Genomic DNA, 21,186 nt, shown 5'->3' with positions numbered 1-21,186 from the left:
TCACTGACTAGCTCAGAGTTAGAGAGATGAAAAGCAGAATCTCAAAGGAGACCATGTTATGATCACTATTCCCTAAATGCTCACCCACACAAATGTTAGTTATTACAAGGTCCAAAAGAGAGTTATTCCTAGTAGGTTCTTGAACGAGCTGGAATAAAAAGTTGTCATTCAGCATATTTACAAACCTACTAGCTTTTTCTGTCTTAGCAACCCCATTACCCCAGTCAATGTCTGGATAATTGTCCCCCATAGCAACAACTTGACCCAACTGTGAAGCCGCTTGTATCTGCAAGAGTAGCTGGGCTTCATACTCGACACTTATACGAGGTGGTTTATAGCATACACCAATGATAATTCTCTTTGTAACCTTTTGCCCAGTCAAAATCTCTACCCAGAGTGATTCTACACCCTCACCAGTGCCAGCTATTGTTATTTCTTTAGCGCATGGCTTTAATTCAGGCTTTACATACAAACACACTCCTCCACCCTTTTTAATCCCTCTGTCCCTCCTAAAAGGGTGTAACCATTTAAATTCACAATCCAGTCACATGTTTCATCCCACCAGGTCTCAGTGATACCAATTATATCATAATTTTTAGAGCATGCAATTAATTCTAGGTCTCCCATTTTAGCTGACAAACTCAGGTGTATTTGCCAGCATACAGCGTAGGTTACTACTTTTACTTTTGAAATTTGCATTACTTAGTGAAGAATTATATGTTAAGTTAGTATTATTCTGTTTTCCTTGTAACAGAGGGACCTCCTTAGCTGATAACCTAGTTTTTATTACTACAATACAATGTGTATATTACACATAATTCATTCTACTATTTAACATTCTATTGTATTCTTGAACCAATAAATGCATTTATAATATTGATGTGTAGGCAGCCATCTCAAGTCACTGTGCCTGCTCATGTGCTTTCAGAAAGAGCCAGCACTTCACAATAGAACTACTTTCAATTTGGATATTGTTTCCTCTACTCAATGTAACTGAAGGAATTGTGTTCTCACTAGGTGGGGCATGGGAGCATTTATTTTTTAGCAATGTAGATATCAGGGAGCCATCTGGTTACCTTCCCATTGTTATGCTGATTTGCTGGGGGATTTCACTTCAACCTGCAGTGTATCATTAAAGAATGACTGAAGTTCATCAAAGCAAAAGTCACATGACTGCAGGCACCTGGGATATTGGCGACATGCCCAGCCCTATGTCAGCTTTCAAAATCAAATATAAAAAAATCTGTTTGCTTTTTTGAAAAACATGATTGAAAAGCCAGATTCTGCTAGAGGATAACTATTAACTGATGCTTTTGTAAATAACATGTTTTTCCATGACAGAATACCTTTAAGCATTGCAGCATTAATGTTACACTATTGGGGGAGCATGTGAAGGCATCACTTACAGTCATATGCATACCCTGAAACAATAACTGATTTGTGCATGACTGTATGAGATGCAGACTAATTGGACTTGACTATTTACAGAAAAAACATGGAAAAATATACATCTGGTTTGAAACATTTTAAGGGGAAATGTATTAAAAGTTATTAACAGAAAAAATAATTGCAACGAGTAAAGCGTAAAGGCAGATTCCTATACAAGAAATATTAACAACTTTAAAAATGGTTATAATAAAAATCACATGAATACATTTTTAATGAAGACTCTCTCTATGATATTTAATAATTACCATAAATGGGGTGTGATGTCCTAGGGCAAGAAATCGTTGACCTAAACCATGCAGCATGTTGATCATCCCTGAATCCAAAACACAGAAGATTTAGTTATTACTGATTTTTAGAAGTTGTCATAGCAAATTTTCAAAATACTTAACAGAAAACTATAGTTTTATAAAAAGATAGAAATGCTACCATTTTTAAAAAAAAATGTGACACCCACATTTTCTACCCACCAAGAAAAGGCAGTAATTGTTTGAAGGACAATGCAAGCTAAGATAACTGACAGGATATCAATTTGGTAGGCACCCTACAGTATTTATAACAGGAGAGACCCTGAGAGTGCAGACCCTGAGCATATGCCATGGCCATTCTCCACGCGCTTTCCTGGGTGGGTATGCACACATATATGCAGTACAGAAATTCAACAGTAATTGCAGTACAGAAATTCACATGTTTTATTGTGTTTGTGAACATGAATCATGTTTACGGACTGCTAGGCAACAGCTCATTTAAGTTTCATGTAACTTAATAATAACAAAAGCAGGTCTGTAGGAGGTAATAAGGAAATGTGATTTGCTGGCCTGTTATCCAGAAAAGGGCTGCTTAGGCAAGGCTAAAATGAAGGTTGATATGTTGACATAAGCAAAGGAAATTAAGCAAAAGCATTTTTTAAATATTTCTATTAGTCAATTCCATGGGAATGTTTTTTTTTTAAAATCTACAATATATATTAGCCCTTTAATAGCACATAATCACAGTATCTTCACATGTAAGTACCATACAGTAGACCCTGTAACCACGGAGGGGGCCCAGATTAGTCACAGGGTCTGCTGTACTGTGCAACTTGCCTTGTCTCCCAGTACACCAATGTTTGGTATGTGTGGCCTGTGATTTTCAGATGCCCAGAAGATAGGTCTTCTAATATTGCATTAAGATTCACCATGAAAACAGTTTTCAAACTACTTTGGTCTGCTGTTGTATTGAACCACGTCGTACTAGTTTACTGAAAAAAACACTTTATTCATTAAAGAAAATCCAGTTCTTCAGAATTAAAACTAGGATAGGATCCAAGTAAAGCAATATTTATACCTGCCACTCCAGCCCACTTTCCAAAAGCCACTACTCGCACTCCTCGATGATCCACCATGTTTTCATAATCAATCAACCGAATTTCCTATACAAGAAATATTAACAACTGTAAAAATGGTTATAATAAAAATCACATGAATACATTTTTATTGAAGACTCTCTGTATGATAGATAGATGTCAAATGAAAAAGCAAGTACATTCTATTTAAATGTTCTTGCTTTTGTAGAATGGAGATATAAATATTTCACTGCAATCTTCAATGATCTACCAGATGGTGGAATGAAACTCAATTGTTTGATCTTTTTAAAGCCTTTCCCACAAAGACATCTATAGCCTTTTTTCTTAAGAGGGCTTTAATTCTATAAATGGTGATATCACACATTTCAACAACTGCATGGAAGAAAAGGAGGAATTTCTACAATTCAATGTCAAAGGCTGGTTGACAGTTATGCCTGTACTGGCCTCTGAATATTCTATTTGATTATCCAGAAAGCTAAACACCACAACATGATGAAGTGTTTATTCATATAAATGGTGTGAAACTATAAATACAAATACATAAATACTATTCAACATTTGAATAATAACAGTATTATCGGCATGGCTAGCTACTATAAGTAACATCTCACTAGCTGGATGCACAATAAAACCTTTATAAACTAATAATTAACATTTTAACATTAACATATTTTTAAAAGTTTTCGAGGTATTTGTATTTTTTGTATAATTGGATTGGAACTTTTAACAAATTCAGTGAAAATTGTGGTTTTAGAGTCTTTGTTTCAAAAACCTCTAAAATCTGAGCCTCCAAGAGTGAGAAGAAGTAGAGAACTGATGTTTCAATTAGCAGTTAGGCATAAAAGGTTGAACTTGATGGTCGTGTGTTTTTTTCAAATTAAATTACTAAGTTACTATAAATGGAGGGTTGAGCTAGGAGGAAGTAAAACTGGGATAGAGGTTTTTTAAGCACAAGAGTAGGCATCATGTCTTCCATTCTTCTATCTAGAGGCTGTATCAATGGGCTTGTATTCAAATTAGGAATTTAGAGATTAATTAATGGATTCGTTTTCAGATAACGGAAGAACATTTTGTTGGGTAAATTATAGTTGTCCTTTAAAAAAAAGTAATGGTTACATTTCCATCACATACTGTATTTCATTTTGAATGTGCAAGTGGAGGATCTGTTATCTGGAATTCTTAGGTCACCATATTTTTTTAAATATTTTTCATATTGAGAGCTTTCTGTATAATGGGTTTGCAGATAACAGGATCCCATACCTGCACTTTAATTTTTATTTAACCCATTTGTGTGGGTCTGGGGGGGATTTTAGCTGGGGGGGATTTTAGCTGAAGGAGTTTTGGATTGTGTCACAATGAAGTGCACAAGGAAATGTACTGTAGATTTTATATGTGGATTGCATTTTTTTATTGCTTAGTTTCTCTGTAGGGGAGAGTGGTGTCTTGACCAGGAGAGGCCCACAACCACACAGTAACAAGTGACAAGTAAGGCAATATATCAAGATGTTCAGAGCTGATTGGCCACCAGCATCAGTGGGAAATTGCAAAGTTGCAAGGGCGACCCATGGGGCCTTTTGAGCCCAATACAGAGTCCTAAGGAGTGGACTGAAGTTCTCTTAGAAGCTGGAAAGAATGATTACAAGGGTCTGTCAATATAAATAAGTAAATGTGCGGATCATAATTTTAAATACATTTACAGTACATGACCAACAACTGTGAGTGGCCTAAAAGGCCAGATTTAAAAAAAAAATAAAAACACTCACTTTTTAGTAAGCTTGGGAAACATTCAGCTGGTTGCCTTTTTTTAATAAAAACTGACAACAATCTTGCATACATAGGTAAAAAGGGTGCAGTGCCCTTGATAGTTGGGTACAAGTAGGGACAATCTTAGAGAGAAAACCATGAGTCCTACCCAGGATCTTGAGTCAAGGGGTTCACACCCTCCTGGTGTGTTTTGCACCATTGGGGCTCTTCATCAGAGGAAGATAGTAACACTAAAAAGCCAATTATATCATAATATTAATATGTATGCCTCACAATTTGTATTTAATATAACCAGTACCTCGGTAATTTCATGGTCAAGTTCCCTCCACTTTTTTCATTGATACAATCTATCCCAAACATGTAAAATTTCTGGAAAATACCCTAATGCTTAGTACCTATTCAAGCTTCTTAGATGTTTTCCTAGTCTTATTCTCAATGGTCTACTGATTTTGGCCCACATAGAAGGTCCCACATTGACACTGCATAGCATACACTACATATTTATTATTCCTGGTTAATAACTAGCCTGAAACTCTTGCCTGTATCTTTATTCCAAAACTTGACTACTTTTCCTGCTGTCTACATGGGGAAAACCCTTCAAAATTTAAAAACACATAACCTTATTTCTATTAATTTGCAAATAATTAAGGGAAACTTTGCAAGCTATTGATTTAGCTTTCCTGCTAATTGTCATCTTAAATATGGATTCAACTTTAAAGATATAAAATCTTTTTAAAGTTGGATCCACATTTAACATGGTCCACTTTTTAATAAAACAGCTCTAAGCTGCTTTCATACTCAATAATACAAAATCTTTTTTATACTCTACATTGTTCTTATCTAATTTCACTCCCTTTAACTTATGTTTTTCTCATTGTCTCATTGTCATATAATTGCTAACACACAGATTTATACACAATATAGAAAATGTGCATAGAACTAATAGTATTAAACTGTTTTAGGGTGAAGACACCCAGGGCTACTAGTAGCAGCTACTTGTTGTGGCCACAAAATGCTAGAAAAAAAAAAAACTGCCATAGATTATGCGGAGAGTTGCATCTGCTAAAACACGTTTATCTTAGCAAATCCAGTTATCACTATTGCCTATTTTGTAGCCATTGCAAATAGCTGTTACTAGTAGCTGTGTGTGTGTCTTCACTCTTAGTATTCCTGTTTACATTAGCTTAGCACTTGTGAGCAACATGTTGCTTCCCAAACCCTTGGATGTTGCTCTCAGTTGCTCCAGGGACTTTTCTCATGTTTGTGTTGCACCCCAACGCTTTACATTTGAATGTGGCTCTCAGGTAAAAAGGGTTGGTGATCTCTGTTATAAATATAAATGCCTCCAGTGCCTCATGCGTGCACATGCCCAGAAGAGCGTCCGTGCCAAACATATGTACCGCAGGTTGGGGAAATAAGGGTACAAACTAGGGGAATGCAGCAGAAGAGTTACATGCCTGGTGCTCCTCTTCCTTTGCACCCTAGGCTCGTGCTTCTTCTTCCTACCCCTAGTTCCGGCCCTAAACCAGTACCCGAGTTGGAATGTAATAAAAATTATAACACAAAGCTAGAAAAAAAGATAATGTATCTATATATAAGAATCTAAATGTTGAAGAGAGACAAGTTCAATAGCAGCAGGTGATCGATTGCCCCATGAAAATGTCTATAATTATACTGTGCTTACCATCTTAAGGATTTCATCCAATAATGACATATTTGATTCCTGGGCTTTTATGGTGTGAAAAAAGAACGCATAGGTCTTCTTTGGTAGGAGTTTCTCCTCTGGAGGTCTCGTAACACCTACAATAAGAGATGCTTCTTGTATATCTTCTTGAATAATACCGCCTGCTTTCATATATTCCTGCAAATAGGTAAAAAGTGTTACTAAAACAGTGAGGCATATCCCTGCACATGCTATATGTAATAATAAAGGCAGTCATATGACAAATGCATGTAAACTTATTACTCTTAAAGGGATTCTGTCACAGGGAAACATTTTTCAATGCAGAATCCTGCGTTGAAACCAATTTTTAAAAAGAGCAAACAGATTTTTTTGACATTAAGGGACAGATTTATCAGAATGTGATATTAGAACTCACCACAATGGGATTTTTAAAAGCGTATTTATCAAATGTTGAACTTCACTGATAATACGATTCTAAAAATCCTATGGGGTGGAACAGAAAGTGTGCGAGTTTTATTGTGGTGAGTTCTAATCTCACATTTTGATGAATCTGCCCCTTAATATTGAAATTTAAGGTGAGGTGAGTACTTTCCCAAGTACTCTCAGCCATGTGACTTATGGGCTGTAAAGCGGTGGGGATACAATACTGCATGAGCGGGATAATGATACAATGGGGAAAGGCATCTGTGGCTGAAGCAGGGTAAGAATGGTTGAGGAAACACTAAGAGAGAGGCAATGGGGGGTGAGGTGGTGTGGAGGCTGGCAGACAACAATCTGGTATTACAAATTTATGTGAAAGTACATTGCTAGTAAATCTTTATAGCGAATTAACGACCCCGACCATTTAGCGGCAAGGACAGTGAGATACCGGCAAGCTGGCAACATTAACTGCAAGTTGGAGTAATGTCACCCTCCTCCCCCCCTGCAGCCTAGCAGAAAAACAATAGGCAAAATAACTGCTCCCTGACACCTCTGCTGAAGGATTCAGTTGCCTGAACTGAACTCCATGTTTCTATACTGCTGCCCCTGCTATGCTTTGGGCTAATGGCACTGCTGGTAGAGAAACCCTCCTATATTTTAGCAACTAGGGAATCAGGTAAAACTGCCCATACTGCCTCCCATTTTAGGGTGATGGCACTTTGGGAAATTTGTTGCCCACGCAAAATCTGCTGTCACAAATCTTTAGATTTCGAAGATGTCATCAGGCCCCTTGCTTAAATAGGAGCATTGTGCACAATCTGCAAAAGCTGACAGGAAGTAGCGTGGCTATAACTATGCGGAAGTGCAATGCGGCCCGTAGACAAGTACCGTTAAAGAAATTAATTTTTATTGCACATAACCAAAACTGCATTTGCAGGTTGTAACTGAGCCATTATGACCTCTCAATTGTATATGTAATGCTTGGCTGTAGGGGTATACATTGAGTTTTGCAAACTGAGACATCAATACAAAGAGAAGTATTTACACATTTTATACTTCTAGCTTGACAATAATTCTGCACAAGTAAGCAAATGATTTCTCAATCAAGAAAAAAATTTGTAAAAACAAGATTTTTTATTTTATTATTGGCACAAAACAATATAACTTCTTTTTATTGTGCATTAAGAAAAAATAGCTTTATACTGAAAGAAATATGTTCTTTGGTTTTCTTGTGAAGCATTTTTTCTCCTGCAAGACTAGAATTCTCTTTTTCCCCTTAAACACCATAGTGGCCTTGAATAAGAAAAGGGAATTGCTGTTTGTGTCATACAACAAAACATCAGCCTGGAAATACAGGAATGCTCAAAAGGATTTGGCCAAAAAAGGCCTGATGTTTAACTGATTAAATTCTGAAGTACACTGAATAGCACAAGAGTTCCCTTTACATAAAAATACATTTTGTCAGCTTAACTGTTTGCCAACCAAATTGGTTGTATAAACTCATTTGTACAGGCCATAGAGTTGCCACCTGTCTGGTTGGTTTTTACACCCGCTGTCCGGTAGGTAAATGTCTGCCTGGTTTTGAAAAGCCTGAAAACTGGGCAAGCCTGTCCCCTGCTTCTGGAGCGATTTGGCCAATCATGAGCCACCGCATCAGTGGCCCGCCCCTCTGCATCACTGGCCCGTCCCTCTGTGTCACTGCCCCGCCCCTCTGTATCACTAGCCCACCCCTCTGCATCATTGGCCCGCCCCTCTGCATCACTGGTACTGCTTCCTGTCCGGATTCAAAGGAAGGAAAAGATGGCAACCCTAAAAGGCCTGTGGAAAGATGTCCTCATCAACATGCTAATGTGTGGTCACTGGTAGCTTGCTGATTTTCAGCCAGATACCTGTTGGGGAGGAAGTCTGGGAGGGCCGACACATAGGAAGATAAGCTGCAGGAATGTATGCTGCTGCCATGTACTGTACATTCGATTTTCCTGGTCAGTCATGCAGAAAACCCCATTCATTGCATCAAAATGCGATGTTTGCACATTCATATGTTCAGAGCAACTATTGACGCAGAGGAACCCTGGTGTCAGGAACTCCCTAGGTTTGAACCAGGGACCTGTGGTATTTCTTTCAACCATGACCTGTTCCTGGTTACATTTGTATGCCGTTCCGCCCTTGAGCCTCGGCCTGAACCTGGACTTGTTTTTTTGCCTGCCTTTATTTGTGCAGAGGTGTTTATGTTATTTTCTTTCTATCTGTTAAATTACCAGTAATTTAACAGTAACAGAACGATCCAGGTATACAAAAAGGAGCCTGCTAGTAACTTTAATACTAGCACATTGTTGAACTGTTCCTGTCCTATTCTTATCCTATCCCTGTTCCCTCTGGTATCTGATCTCCTGGTTTTGACCTTGATTAGTGCATGTAGCATTAACTTTGATACAGCGTCTGCAACTGCATCAGGTGAAACACCTGCAAGTCAAGAATTCAGAATGTAATGCATACGTTCTACAATACCACCAGCGATTTATATTAAAGGAACAGTTCAGTGTAAAAATAAAAACTGGGTAAACAGGCTGTGCAAAATAAAAAATGTTTTTAATATAGTTAGTTAGCCAAAAATGCAGTTTAGAAAGGCTGGAGTGACTGGATGTCTAACAGAATAGCTAGAACACTACTTCCCGCAAATGAAAAATTGAACAAACAGGTGACATCGACATGTATACAAGCCCTTACTAACCATAGTAAAAGCCCTTACTAGCAATATAAAAAGTTGTTTTTATGATTCTGAAAGTGAAAAGCATTGAAATTAAATGTATGGTAAATATATATATATATATATATATATATATATATATATATATATATATAGTGAATAAAGTACCTCCTCTTGTAAAATATAAGGATATTATAAGTAACCGAGGAGTTTCATGACCATATAAAAACACGAGGCCGAAGGTCATGGAACTCCGAGGTAACTTCTAATATCCTCATATTTTGCAACTGGGGGTACTTTATTTATTATAATACACACGTTTCAGTGAGTCATGTCACAGAAATGACATCAGAACTCACCATTTATAGCTGATGATATCAGAACTCACCGTTTATAAGGATATAATTAACAAGATATTCATGGATTTTGTGTATTATATATATATAATATGACCATGAAATGTTTGTTACTTTGCTCTCAGTGAAGAAATTAGCTCTGTACATTTTCATGGATGGCTCTTCTGTTTGATGGTTGCACTAATACTTTGTACCCCAGACTGTTAAGTTCTTTTACATGTTTGGGTGCAAGAGGGGCTCTCCTTTCCCAGACATTGATGTCTTCTCTTCTGAAGTACTTTTGTCCCACTGCTTTTGGAGGTTTCCCACATGATCAGATCTAGTGAATGTAAAACAAACAGTCAACTCAACGTTTGGGGACTGACAATGTGCTGGCGGCGTGACAGCTGTCTATTTATTTTGGCTATAGTTGCTGATGTGTTATAACCTGCAACGTAAGAGCTGGTGCATAGTAGTTGTAAAAGTGTCCATCCACTGGCGGAGACAAATATATTCTCTCAGGTTTTCTCAAATTGGTGGGACAGTGGGAGCAGGGAACAGTAACATAACTTGGTGTGGGCGGGCCCTGGTGCGAGCCGTGCAGACGGGCCCGCCCCCACCCTCGTGTGCGCTGTTTTTCTGTGCCGCTGCAGCCGACTCCAGCTGGCTGCAGCGCGCAAGATCTTCCGGGGGGGCCCTGCAGGGGTGTGGGCCCTGGCCCATTTGCACCCCCTGCTCCCCCGGTAGTTACGCCCCTGGCAGGGAAGGAGAGCTAAAGCTTAACTAAAGAAGTAGCTAGAAATGTCGTACATTATGTTTTGTGCTTCTGTACCAGCCCAAGGCAACCACAGCCCTTTAGCAGTAAAGATCTGTGTCTTGGTTCTTAAAGGTACCAGGAGTGGCTTTTTGCCACCCCTGATAACCTATCTGGCTCTGCAAGTTTTTTAACTCGCCTCATTGGCGGAGCACCCCTGGATACCCCCAAATGATCTCTCATTTCTGTAATTTCAGATACTGCAAAATCAGCATGTTTACATTATTTTATGAGGAGTAAAGCTACAAAAAAATATTCTCACCCAAGAAAGCCATATATTTTTGGACTGTACACATTCCCTTAAATACAAAATGGGTATACATTTCATTCTATTCCAAAGTACCAGGCCAAAAAGCGTTTGTAAAATTTGGTGATTTTGATGACATTTCTAAAAATCACCTCAAAGCTTCCACTTTGCAGCATCTTATCTACCACATATCATTAGGCACCAAGATAAGGTAAAACACCCTAAATATGAATGGTTGGGGTTCACTGAACAGTTTAATGTCCAATATGCATAGGTTTACCTAAGTATGTTTCACACAGGGACCCAAAAATGAAGACACCCCATACCAGCTATCAGTTTTGTAATTTTAGATACTGCAAAATCTACACATTTACAGCACTTTATGAGGGGCGGAGCTACAAAATCGTATGCTCACCACAGAAAGCTATATAATTTTGGAAACCACACATTCCACTAAAACTACAGACTCCATTTTATCCAAATAATCCTAATTTTTAAAAATGATTTTATTTTTCTCTGTAATAATAAAACAGTACCTTGTATTGATCCAAAGATATAATTGTATCTATCCTTATTGGAAGCAAAACCAGCCTATTGGGTTTATTTAATGTTTACAGGAGTTTCTAGCACAGAAAAATCTGCTATTTAGAAAAGCCCAGGTCCCGAGCATTCTGTATAACAGGTCCCATAACTGTACTGCAAAACCAGCAAATGTACAGCATTTTATGAGCTATAAAAAAAGTCTGTTCACCCCAGAAAGCAATATATTTTGGAATGTACTTTATACATTTCCCCAAATCCAAAATGGGTGCACGTATGTTTACTCCAAAGTACCAAGCCACAAAGCTTTTCTAAACTCAACAGTTTTGAGAAATTTCCAAAAATAACCTCAAAAATTCCAATTTGCAGCATCTTATCTGTTACAGGTCATTAGGTAACTAGATAAAACGCCCTAAATATGAATGCAAGGGGTCCTCTGAACGGTTCCATACTCAATGCACATAGGTTTATTGAAGTATGTAAAGACCCCAAAATAGATAAAGAGTGCCACTCAAAACTTTGCATGTCCGTACTGCCCTGATATGTGTTAATTAAAGGCAATTTTAACGAAAGAGAATCTGGAGTGCTGTCACTGGAAAGATATATATATATATATATATATATATATATATATATATATATATATATATATATTGTGACAACTAGACCTGTAGGGGTACCTGGGTCAGTGCCTTGGGCCCACTTTCCACAGTCCTTTAGGGTAAACAAAGCAGTCACAGAAGTCACTCTTCTTAAAGGCAAATGCCTGCAGTTTATTCTGTTACACAGTCTTTGGTAACAAGCAGACAAAGAAATGAATTTGCTACATTTATCTTGCACAATTTCTTACATACAAAAGAAAACCACCCTAAATATGAATGCCAATAAAAATATAGTTTTGGAAAGTACACATTCTTGACAATCCGAAATGGGTAAAGGTTTAGCTTTACTGAAGAAAGAGAATTTCTCCCTCCTTACAAATCACTAGTAAGGCCCCATAAAGAATATGCAGTGCAGTTTTGATTACCAATCCTTAAAAAAGTTATATTTGAAATTTATAGATATATAAAGTTCAAAGAGGAGTCAAGCCTGTGGTAATCATCTTTTCTTTGCACAACAACTACCAGCTACTGTCCTTAACCAAAACAATACAGTCCTTGTAGACAGAATTTCCAGAGTTTCTCTGCAATATCTTGTTTATCTGGTCTTGGGTCAAGGGTCATTTATGCAGTGCAGTGTGCAAAGTGCAATTTTTAGACTCAAATCCCCATATTTTATTGCCCAAAATGCAGCATGTTCTGATTACATATATGAATTTGATCTCATCGTGAAATTGAGTAGATTTACCTACAGACATTGATATCAGCTTTTTTAAAAGATTTCCAATGTAGAGACAGTTTCATTTAGACACCATAAACTGAACCATTGAACTGAAGTAACTTTAGCCTGTCACATTTGCCTCATTTGTGCAGTTGATGAAACCCATCATTGGCATTAAGTAACTGATGGGACTGACTGCATGGGTGTTGGGTGAGATACTCAAATTCAAATGCAAACTTTAATAAATCTGCCTTTAAGGAATCAAGTGTAACTGCAGTATTCTGATATAGATAAATACTTACTGTTTAGATACACTATGCACTGTTAAACTGTTCTTAACTCTAGATGTTTATATTGACTCACATTTACTTTTTGCCTTTTTTGATTTTTCTCATTCTGTAATTGTTACCTTTGTTCCTGTGTACAAACCTATTACATTGTATTATGATATTGGTACGTAGAGTTTTTAGGATAATATTTGTGTACATTTGTGGCATACCTTGACTTTTGTGGAAGTTATTTGACCCTAGCACTTTGCTAGTGTGTTTTTTTATCGTAATTCTTTAGGCATGCTTACATCTTTATTTATGGAATAATAAAAGTTTTTATATGTCTGTAGGAGGGTAAAGGTTTTGCTAGCATTTAGGTCCTTAGTTCCCCTGGGCATAATATAGACAGCTAGATTGGGTCCTCAGTTACACAAGGGAAGCTGCTTCCTTTGTCCTTTGTGAAAATATTCTGCTGGCAGTTCAGTGACTGGCCAGTAGATGTCACTATATAAAAGGGTAAAGGTTTTCCTAGGCCCCAGTGAATGTGTTAGCCAGCTAGGCTGGGTCTTTTTTTCCCATAGGGGAGGGGGAGTAATTCCCCAGAGGTTATAAAAAGGGTTATTGCCATTTGTTCGCTCTCTTTCCAGTGCACCCATTGGAAGTAGGATGTTGCTGCTAGGGCCTGAGGTGGAGGTAGGCCTCACTATAGGAGCAAGCCAATGTCAGGTCAGAAAATCTAATAGGTCACTATAGGAGTGACAGAAAGGATCAGGAAAGCTAGTGAGCAGCCAAGGCTCCAATGAGGAGTTTAGTGACAGGTTAGCACTCTGTGGTGACAAGGCCGCCAGGTTAGGGACTCAAGTGATTAAGCTCAGGGATAGAGAGATCATTGGAGTGTAGAACCAGCTGTGAGATTCACCTTCAATGGGGATTGTGCACCAAAGGCAGGAAAGGCGGCTCAATTCACAAAGCTGACTCATCCGCCTATTACCTGTCTAATCTAAGATTAGACAAGAATTTCTATTATTTTAGTTTTTGATATCTTTTGTTCTTAGGATTTGTCTTTACCTGTGTATATTAGAGTATTGCGTGTATTTTATTATAATCTAGTGTATATTTAAATTTTTGTCCCAATTTGCCACTTGGCTGCTGTGCCTTTGGCCACAAGTATAAAGCAGCTATTTTTGTGGGATGGGGCTACTAGTTTAAATTGTAAAGTCCCACTATAAGTTTCTAGCTAATGAAACCTTGACTTATAGCCATTCCTCTACCTAATGAGACTAAATCAGGATCTGGTACAACATGAATCCATTAAGGAGGATTCAGTCAAATACAAAACAGGTGGGTTTCGTGCATCCCTAATATTTAACAGTCAAAAGTATGAAGAGGCACAAAAAGAGTTATTTCTTCTACTATAATTTGTAATGTTTTCACACTTATTTGGACCCACACCCACATATCTGATGCTCACTTGTCTCCATTTACTGCCCCATAAACTCCTCCATACTGTAATGGAAATGGAGGAACTTACCCCACGGGGCATCCAAGATGGCGACCTCCTGCTCCACCATGCGGTTCTTCCTGGTCGCAGTGGGACTGCGTCAGAGACTTGTCGCTCCAGGATTGGTCGCCGGCGACGGAATGGACGCCGGCGTCAGAATGTGCGCCGGCGTCAGGACGCCAACGTGAGGACACCGGCGACGGCGTCATGACGCCAGCGCGTCAAGTTTTGGCGCCAAACTTTGGACTATTTAATCCTATTTGCCCATCCAGTCATTGCCCAATTATAGGTCTATCTTGTATAGTTCCTGGGTGTGATTTACTGCTTTTCTGATATCCGTGTACCGACTTCTTGCCTGTTTTACGACTCTGATCCTTGCTGCCTGTATTTGACCATTTGCCTGTTTACGACTATTCTCTTGATAAATCCTTTGTACCGCGAACTTGGTGTTACTGTCTCCTCCTTGGTCCACACTACAACAGAGCCTTCGGGCCCTGACACATACACAGTTGTCTTTACCAACCTCAACTCATTTTTGCCTCGCAGCCTGTAATTGTAATTCCAATTATACTCAGTCCTTATTAGGAGTATATTCAATATCCGAAAGTGTGTACCAGTAAACAGCCCACCTCATACTAACTGGATTCCCTGAGAAATAGTGACAGGTTAGGAAAGGATGATTTAGGATTTATATGCTGTGAAATGTTGTAAAGAACATGTTTCGCCACTAGATGGCACATTTATTGCTTGTAACAATCACTGACAAACAGTAACTGCCTTTTTTTTACTTTTTTACTAACTACAGAATTTGCGTTACTCTGTTAATTGTTATATAATTAAAGGACTTTTGTGGAGATTTCAGACAGTCTATTTATGTAAGCTGCAATATATAATAAATGCGCCCCTGTGTGGATTCTTGTGTGATCATTATATGATCTCTGGGGGCCTTGTTTTGTATTGTTTTTGTTTTGTATTGACATCTGTACTGTATTCATGCCGCTATTTTGACATAATAATAGTGCCTCTGTAGATTTCATACGACACTGACATAGTTGGGAGCACAGGGCTAGAACTGGATTCATTTGTGCTCCTCGGAGAATATAATCTTCCTAAATAGTCATTATATTGCAAAATTTCTGATGATTAGCAATTACAGGGTTTTAATGGCTGATATACACATTTATGTTCACAGGTATCTAGTGCTAAAAGATACACAATACCAGTCCTGATGCCATATGTTAGGGCTAAATGCAATGGTTTTTCAGTTTATTTTTAGTACTCTATATCTGTATTGGCTTCAGATCCAAGATGAACAAATCATTGATAGCCAAAGCCTTTTAGCTTTTTGGAGAAATCATGTGCATTACAAAATAATATATATATACTATAAACATACTAATTTTTGAATCCTAATTTGAATGTTATGTTAATGCAATTGTTATAATTTGATACATACCTTGATACATTTCTTTTCTTTGGCGCTACTAAGTATAATCGCTCAGTTTCATTAAAGCAGCTGGTATAATTGATACAGTTGTTGCTAACATTCCCCACATACTGCTGAGAACTGTATCAACTAATGTAGCAAACTGTGACCAGCTCAGAGTCTTCACCTGGTTAACTGGCCTGAAAATGGTCAAAATTAAAAAGTAGAATGCAATTATAAAGAAGTCATTAATTCTGATATAACCTCTAAAACCAACTGAACTAGAAAAAAGTATTTGAAATGTGAACCATGCTTTTAGTTATAATATAATTTTCTTAAATATTGGTTTCTGATAATGACCATGCATATTACATGCTCTTTTAGCATTGGAACTGAAAATGACACGTACCTGCAATGCATTGTGGGTACCAAAAGTTAAAACGTAACAAAAACTATAGCATTGACTATTAACATTGCATTGAGGTACCTATCATCTATCTATATATTATGTATATACAGTATACATTTATAATACACAAAAGCCATGAATATCCTGTAAATTATATCCTTATAAACGGTGAGTTCTGATGTCATCAGTTATAAACGGTGAATTCTGATGTCATTTCTGTCACATGACTCACTGAAACTTGTTTATTATAATAAATAAAGTACCCCCTGTTGTAAAATATGAGGATATTAGAAGTTACCTCGGAGTTCCATGACCTGTATAAAAACACTCGGCCTTCGGCCTCGTGTTTTTATATGTTCATTAAACTCCTTGGTAACTTATAATATCCTTATATTTTACAACAGGGGGTACTTTATTCACTATATAATCTACAGTCTGGTCATTTCCCTATGGGACCAGACTGTAAATTATATCCTTATAAATGGCGCGTTCTGACGTCAGAACGCGACGTTTATAACAGGGGCCCCCAGGCTGCCGAATTTTGACGCAGCCCGTCTGAATTGGCGCAGTGCGTCGGAATTTGAAGCCATGTGTCCGAAACGGACGCCGGCGCGTACAAAATGGATGCCGGCGACCAAAATTTGACGCTGATGACCAAAATTTCAACGCCAACCCCCTCCTCCCGACCCCCCCAAAAAATGTAGATTATAATGCATTATGTACCCCCTACTAGAAATTTATAAAGATATCAGAAGTGACCTCGGAGTTATGTGACCTGCGGCCTCGTGCTTTTATATGGTCCCATAACTCCTCGGTGACTTATAATATCTTTATAAATTACAGTAGGGGGTACATTATCCACTATATATTCTATATAAACATTGTACCTCTGTACAAGCCCAAAGCTATACGTTAGGCCAAGAAAGCTCATATATTTTGTGTACATATATTTATTAAACATCAGCAAGCCCTACAGTTTTACTGGTTTTTCCCATAGATGACTGTGGTCTGGTATTGCCAAATCAATAAAGTATCACAGTTGTACTTCTGTGTGAGTATATGGAATGTATTGTGTCATTGCCACTGGGGTGAAGAATGTTCTGTTCTCCCTGAATGATCATGTTTTCCACAACATCTGTGAATTTAATATTGGAGCCCTAATGATGTGAAGACCGTTGCCAGCTAGACTTGTATGTTTACATGATACCCCTACAGTAGGAACATGATACCCCTACAGTAGGACTGGTATAGAGAGAACTTCACTGACTGGAGGATATAAGGATGTGTCATTTGTTCTATGGGAGATTGACACCTAGCAACAGCTGATACGCTGGAAAAATTTATTATACCACTACATCCACGTTTTAGCATTTCCCTTCTGATGTGCTTGTGCCTTTGAGATGTGGGAGCAAGCACAGGTCTGCACAGTGCTGATTGGACAGTGTGGGACAGTGTGACATCACAGGAAGGGGATTAGCTGAACGGGGAAGTTAGATTTTTTTACTTCATCGTTCATGGAGGAGGCAGTTTCTTATTCTGCTACAAACTCTGTGGCGCTTCCACCTCAGTTTCCTTCCAGATATCATAAAAAACGGAAGGTGCAATCTCCTTTGTATAACTATTACTAAACATGAGGAACATTTTTTTCTGTTCTGTTTCTCCTCATATGACTTCCCTGAAGAAGGTTCAGTCCCACAGAGATACTCCTAAGATGGGAAAAGGAGTCTTTCAATGTAAAGATATCTCTTCTCCGTTTGGAGTTAAACCAAGAGTATCTTGAGGTTCCACTCTCAGTAAAGAGGCCCGTTTGGGTTGCTCTAGTGGTAACCCTGCTCCCTGTAGGAGGTCTGTCTCTACAGGCAGTGATTCCCAGGAGTGTGACGCAGCCTCCAGTCATAAACTTGGGAATCTGTAATGTTATGTGAATGGATAAATTGCAAATGTCCTCAGCGAATTTGCAGTGAAAAAATATAAATACACTCTCTGAAATCTTTCACATAAGTGTCCAGCCAATGAATGATGTGAATGGCTCAAGTGAACAAAGTAAACTGCTAATTGACATGAGTTTGCAGGACAAATAACATTCCTCTTAATACGAATGGAGGATGTTATACCTTTATTTGTGACAAATCCATTGGCATTGTCACTGCTTGTCTCCCTGATAAAGGAAGATGATTTAATGTACATATGCATTGTTTTTTGCATATTTTCCTGATACGCTGAAATTAATTGCACGTTACATTTACCCACCTCAGCTGCCATTTGGGTTACCAGGCCTAACCAACAAATATAATGGCTCAATTTCTTTCAACCTTCCACTTCAAAGTGACGAAGGCTATTGGCTCCACCCCTATTAGTGGAACAAGAAGGCCTAGATAATAAATTCTTGCCGTTAAATAATTCCAAATTGGTAATTTGTGGATTCTGGCAGATGCCAGAGGGGCTGCTATAAGATGCCATAGACAGACACTATTAACTGGGCATGTGAGGGCTGTTTGGGCCTCTGTATACCTGAAATGGCAGGGCCTTTTTGACTCCCAGTCCAGACCTGCTTGTAACTCTTATTACTTCTAGCTCTAGAGAGCAGTTCTATTTATTGGTCAATCCTTTAAACATGTGACCAGCCTAAGAAGGTTTCACCACAGCTGTGCCAGCTGACCTAGCCTGCAAATCTGCACATCCTCCTACATGTTTGTGTCAAATTTCATCCTTGAAGTGAGGGCTGGACATAAGGCTAAGAAATCCTTTGCGGATATTAATACTAAACCTCACTTTATGTAGCACTTTAGTAAATATGGTTGCTTTAAAAGAGTCCAGGACACAATACAAAACTTTCGTTCTGCCACTGTCAGCTTCTCTATGAAGAGATCAGGGAAGGCTATGCATTGGTTAATCATAACATCAGATCCCTGATTATTCAGGATAGTAAAAAATGGGTCTGCCCCTTTTTTTAGAATGCCTTTTTTACTTTTTTTCCTGTAAATCTATCTGTATTGCACCCCTCTTGTGCAAAAATTCTAGACAACATCTTAATAAATGAGGTAACTTAGGAGATCCCACAGAGGATCACACTGATTTTTGCAGTGTGGTTGAATTAGACATAAGTTAAGACTCCGATCATTGCCTTGCTGTATTTATAAGCCTCTTAATTTATTTATACAATGTATTCCTTAAGAGGAAATATTACATATTATTAATAACTTACAAATAATATCACAAGATTATTCATTTTTTGATGAGGATACATCCCATTCAAGGAACATTCCTTTTGAAGATCCACAACAACCAAGGCCACCCTGAGATGTCTCTACCTCTCCCATAGAACAAAGAAGTGTTTGCAGGAATCTATGACCTGCATACAACATTTGTTCAAGGGATAAGATTCTTTCTGCCCTCACACAGCCATGGGTGTCCACAGAAAATTTTGTAGGAGGGGGCAAGTAAGTTAATATCACATAGGGTAGCATCCCACTGAAGATTAACCTATTCATGACAGTGGATAATATACCTAATTACGGCTTTCCTTGGGGTGGGTAGTTTAAAAAAAACATTTTGTGTTTTTGTCAATTAAATGTAAAAATGATTTCTTGGAACTAGGTGGAGGAATCAAGGTGGGACAACAGCCCCCTTCTGAGAACACCCATGCACACAGCCATATCTGAGATTGCAGATGCTATCTTTTTGCAGCAGGACAACCTATTTTTTTCTTAGCATCAGAGCCCCAATGCATAAAATTTTTAAAGACTCTGGTCATTCCCTTTTCACTTTTGAACAGTATGCAAAGAAAGACTTACACAAACTCCATGTGTGAGTGTGGAATTAGTCTTGCCTGTTGCAGATGCTGGAAGTGCTCATCTTACCTTTAACATTTTGGATTTTAACTGTTCTTAAAACATCTGACATGCATGGCGCTTATGACCTTCTGACATAATAGGTGTGCATAATCTTTATTTACACAACCTTTTCTGGTTACCTGTCCCAGTAGGTGCAGTGACTGGACATGAACTATAATTTTCATGTACGGTTTGATTCTTGCAGCTGGCAGTCAATGAATCGGTAGTTATTTTATTTTTGGGGAAATAGAGAAATCATAACGTTACCCATGTAGCACAAGGGAATAACCGCTGAGTGCTGGCACAAACTGAGCAAACACAAACAGTGTCAGACTGGCCCACCTGGATACCAGGAAAACTCCCGGTGGGCCCAGGTGTCTGTGGGCCTCTTGCTTCTAACCATTTGGCCTATTTCATGGTCATTCCCCATTTCTTTATGGGAACAAAGAGGTTTAATAATGGAAGAATAGAGTATAGTATGTAGAGAAAAAAGACTAGAAGAATAAAGAGGTTGAGGAGAAGTATAATACAGTAGTTTGGAAAGTGGGCCCTCAGCCTAAGGTTTTCTGGTGGGCCCCTGGCATCCCAGTCCAACACTGAACACAGACACACCCTTCCCAGCTATAGTCAGGTGATCCCACTGGTGTCTAATAAAAGGGCAGCCAAGTATGGAGTTTTACTTTGAAAGCAGCAAGTAATTTGCAGGTAAAACCTAGTCCCATTGTAAAATGTATAATGAAGCAATAGAATTCTTAATGAATCAGATGAAAATTGAGCGTAGAACTGGCCAGATATGGGATAACTTTGACGTAGTTGGCCAGCTTAAATATATTGCAATATATGGACAAACAATCCCTGTTTTGTTTAAAGGGTAAGGCATTTTTCAGAAGCAGTATGCACAAAATGTCTTTGTCTTAAATATATTGATAATGGGTCGAGTGCAGAGGGCTCTTGTATTTAACTAGTGATAATGTTGTACTGATATTGATAATGTGCAGCACATTTATTCTTGGGCCACACCTGGTAATGCACCTAATATTTTGTAAACAGGCCATTTATTACAGAGGGTCTAAATTACATCGATTACACTGAAGACATTGTGTTAGGAAAGCATTTATTTTCTTTT

The 21,186-nt window shown here is 38.3% G+C and overlaps 1 protein-coding gene across 3 annotated transcripts; it reads right to left on the bottom strand.

Annotated features, from left to right (window-relative positions):
• Positions 1-1,618: 1,618 nt before the first annotated feature.
• LOC121402075 (alpha-aminoadipic semialdehyde synthase, mitochondrial-like) lies at positions 1,619-6,411 on the bottom strand. 3 transcript variants are annotated; one of them, XR_005966518.1, is made up of 4 exons: positions 6,240-6,411; positions 4,704-4,785; positions 2,773-2,857; positions 2,537-2,686 (listed from the first exon to the last, which is right to left on the bottom strand). XR_005966518.1 is itself a non-coding variant. In XM_041587806.1 (3 exons), the coding sequence occupies exons 1-3, from the start codon at positions 6,408-6,410 to the stop codon at positions 1,659-1,661; spliced, it is 360 nt and encodes a 119-aa protein (XP_041443740.1). In that variant the 5' UTR covers position 6,411; the 3' UTR covers positions 1,619-1,658. The 3 variants fall into 3 exon arrangements, 2 of the variants coding, with proteins under 2 accessions (XP_041443740.1, XP_041443741.1); XM_041587806.1 differs by lacking the exons at positions 2,537-2,686; positions 4,704-4,785 and adding an exon at positions 1,619-1,762; XM_041587807.1 differs by lacking the exon at positions 4,704-4,785.
• Positions 6,412-21,186: the final 14,775 nt, after the last annotated feature.

This window comes from Xenopus laevis, chromosome 3S (assembly GCF_017654675.1).
Source record: "Xenopus laevis strain J_2021 chromosome 3S, Xenopus_laevis_v10.1, whole genome shotgun sequence".
Classification (NCBI taxonomy): Eukaryota; Metazoa; Chordata; class Amphibia; order Anura; family Pipidae; genus Xenopus; species Xenopus laevis.
The sequence above is the reverse complement of the archived record's forward strand: the minus strand, read 5'-3'. Positions and strand labels throughout refer to the sequence as shown.